Source organism: Nicotiana sylvestris, chromosome 2, assembly GCF_000393655.2.
Source record: "Nicotiana sylvestris chromosome 2, ASM39365v2, whole genome shotgun sequence".
In the NCBI taxonomy this organism is placed as follows: domain Eukaryota; kingdom Viridiplantae; phylum Streptophyta; class Magnoliopsida; order Solanales; family Solanaceae; genus Nicotiana; species Nicotiana sylvestris.
The window spans coordinates 129,718,790-129,720,741 of NC_091058.1; the positions used below are offsets into that span (position 1 = coordinate 129,718,790).

The following is a 1,952-nucleotide window of genomic DNA, read 5'->3' on the forward strand; positions in this document are numbered from 1 at the left end:
GAGAACTTAGCATATAGCTTCTGCTCTCGCAAGGTCTGAAGCACTACTCTCAAATGCTGCTCGTGCTCCCGCAGGCTACGGGAGTATATCAAGATGTCGTCAATGAAGAAGATGACAAATGAATCAATATAAGGCCTGAACACCCGGTTTATCAAGTCCATAAATGCTGCTGGGGCATTAGTTAAGCCAAAGGACATCACCAAAAACTCATAATGGCCATATCTAGTCCGGAATGCAGTCTTTGGAACATCCGAATACCGAATCCTCAACTGATGTACCCTGACCTCAAGTCTATCTTAGAGAACAACCTAGCACCCTGCAACTGGTCGAAAAATCATCGATACGAGGCAATAGATACTTGTTCTTGATAGTGACTTTATTCAACTAGCAGTAATCAATGCACTGGTGCACCCCAAGGTGATACACTGGGTCTAACAAACCCATTTGCTAACAACTCCTAAAGCTGCTCCTTCAACTCCTTCAACTCCTTAGGATCCATGCGGTATGGTGGAATAGATATAGGCTGGGTGCTTGGAGCCAAATCAATACAGAAATCAATATCACGATCCGGTGGCATGCCAGAAAGATTAGAAGGAAACACATCGGTGAACTCTCGAACCACTGGAACTGAATAAATCGTCGGAGACTCTATGGTGGTGTCCCGAACATAAGCTAGATAAGCCAAACACCCCTTCTCGACCATATGCTGAGCCTTCAGGAAAGAAATAACCCGACTAGATATATCAACTATGGAACCCTTCCACTCCAACCTCAGTAACCCTGGCATCGCTAATGAAACAGTCTTGGCATGGCAATCTAGGACGGCGTGATATGGAGACAACCAATCCATGCCCAGGATGACCTCAAGGTCGATCATGTCAAGCAACAAGAGATCCGCTCTAGTCTCGAAACCACAAAATGTGACCATACAAGACCGGTAGATCAGATCCACAACCACAAAATCACCCACAGGAGTGGACACATGAACAGGAGTGCCCAAAGGCTCAAGAGAAATAACCAGGAAATGAGCAAACAGAGATGATACATATGAATAAGTAGACCCTGGATCAAATAATACTGAAACATCTCTACCACCGACGAAAATACTACCTGTGATGATGGAATCTGAGGCCAATGCATCTGGCCTAGCCGGAAAGGCGTAGAATCTGGCTGGCTGGCCTCCACCTGACTGAGCAATAGCTGGTTGACCTCTCCCTGCCTGGCCTCCACCTTTAGGATGGCCCCTGCCAGTCTGCACTCCACCTCTAGGTGGCGGGGCAGCCAGTGCTGAAATCATAGGCTGATAACCCTGCTGCACTGCTTTGCCCTGAAGTCTGGGGCAGGTCCTCTTCATATGACCCAGATCTCCACACTCGTAGCATACTCTCGGTACCATAGCCTGTTGCCCTGAAGTCTGAGCCTGCTGACCCGAATACCCACTTGAAGAGCCTTGGATGGCTGGTGGGCGATATGAACTCTCTGGCACGACATTGAAGTGAGCACTGGAAGAATATTGATGACCAGAATACCCGCCGAAGGAACCCTGAATAGCTGGTGGGCGGTAAGAACTCTCCGACATCGCACTAAAATAAGGCCTCACTGGAGCACCTCAGGGAGGGGGTGATGGTGCTGAATACGGGGGTCTGCTGGGCTGACCCCTCCCGAAGTGACCTCTACCCCTTGCTGGGGCACCTCTGAACTCTCCCGAAAACCAGGCCCTCTTGTCGTGCTGAATATGCTCTCTACCCCTCTGGCAATACCCCTCAATCCTGCGAGCAACCTCTACCACTAGATGATACTCATTACCCATCTCCACCTCTCAGGCCATTCTAGCTCGAATACCGGGGTGCAACCCCGCAACAAATCTCCGCACTCTCTCTGCATCTGTGGGAAGTATCATAAGTGCATGGAGAGACAACTCAGAGAACCTCGCCCCATAATCGGTCACAGAC

General features: G+C 49.4%; 1 protein-coding gene across 1 annotated transcript; it reads right to left on the reverse strand.

The window, feature by feature from the left end:
- Nucleotides 1-457: 457 nt before the first annotated feature.
- On the reverse strand, nt 458-1,579 carry LOC138885576 (uncharacterized). The gene has a single exon (XM_070166538.1). The coding sequence runs from the start codon at nt 1,577-1,579 to the stop codon at nt 458-460; it is 1,122 nt and encodes a 373-aa protein (XP_070022639.1).
- Nucleotides 1,580-1,952: the final 373 nt, after the last annotated feature.

Coding starts and splice junctions, on each gene's coding strand:
- LOC138885576 (XM_070166538.1), bottom strand. CDS start 1,579: ATGTCGGAGAGTTCTTACCGCCCACCAGCTATTCAGGGTTCCTTCGGC.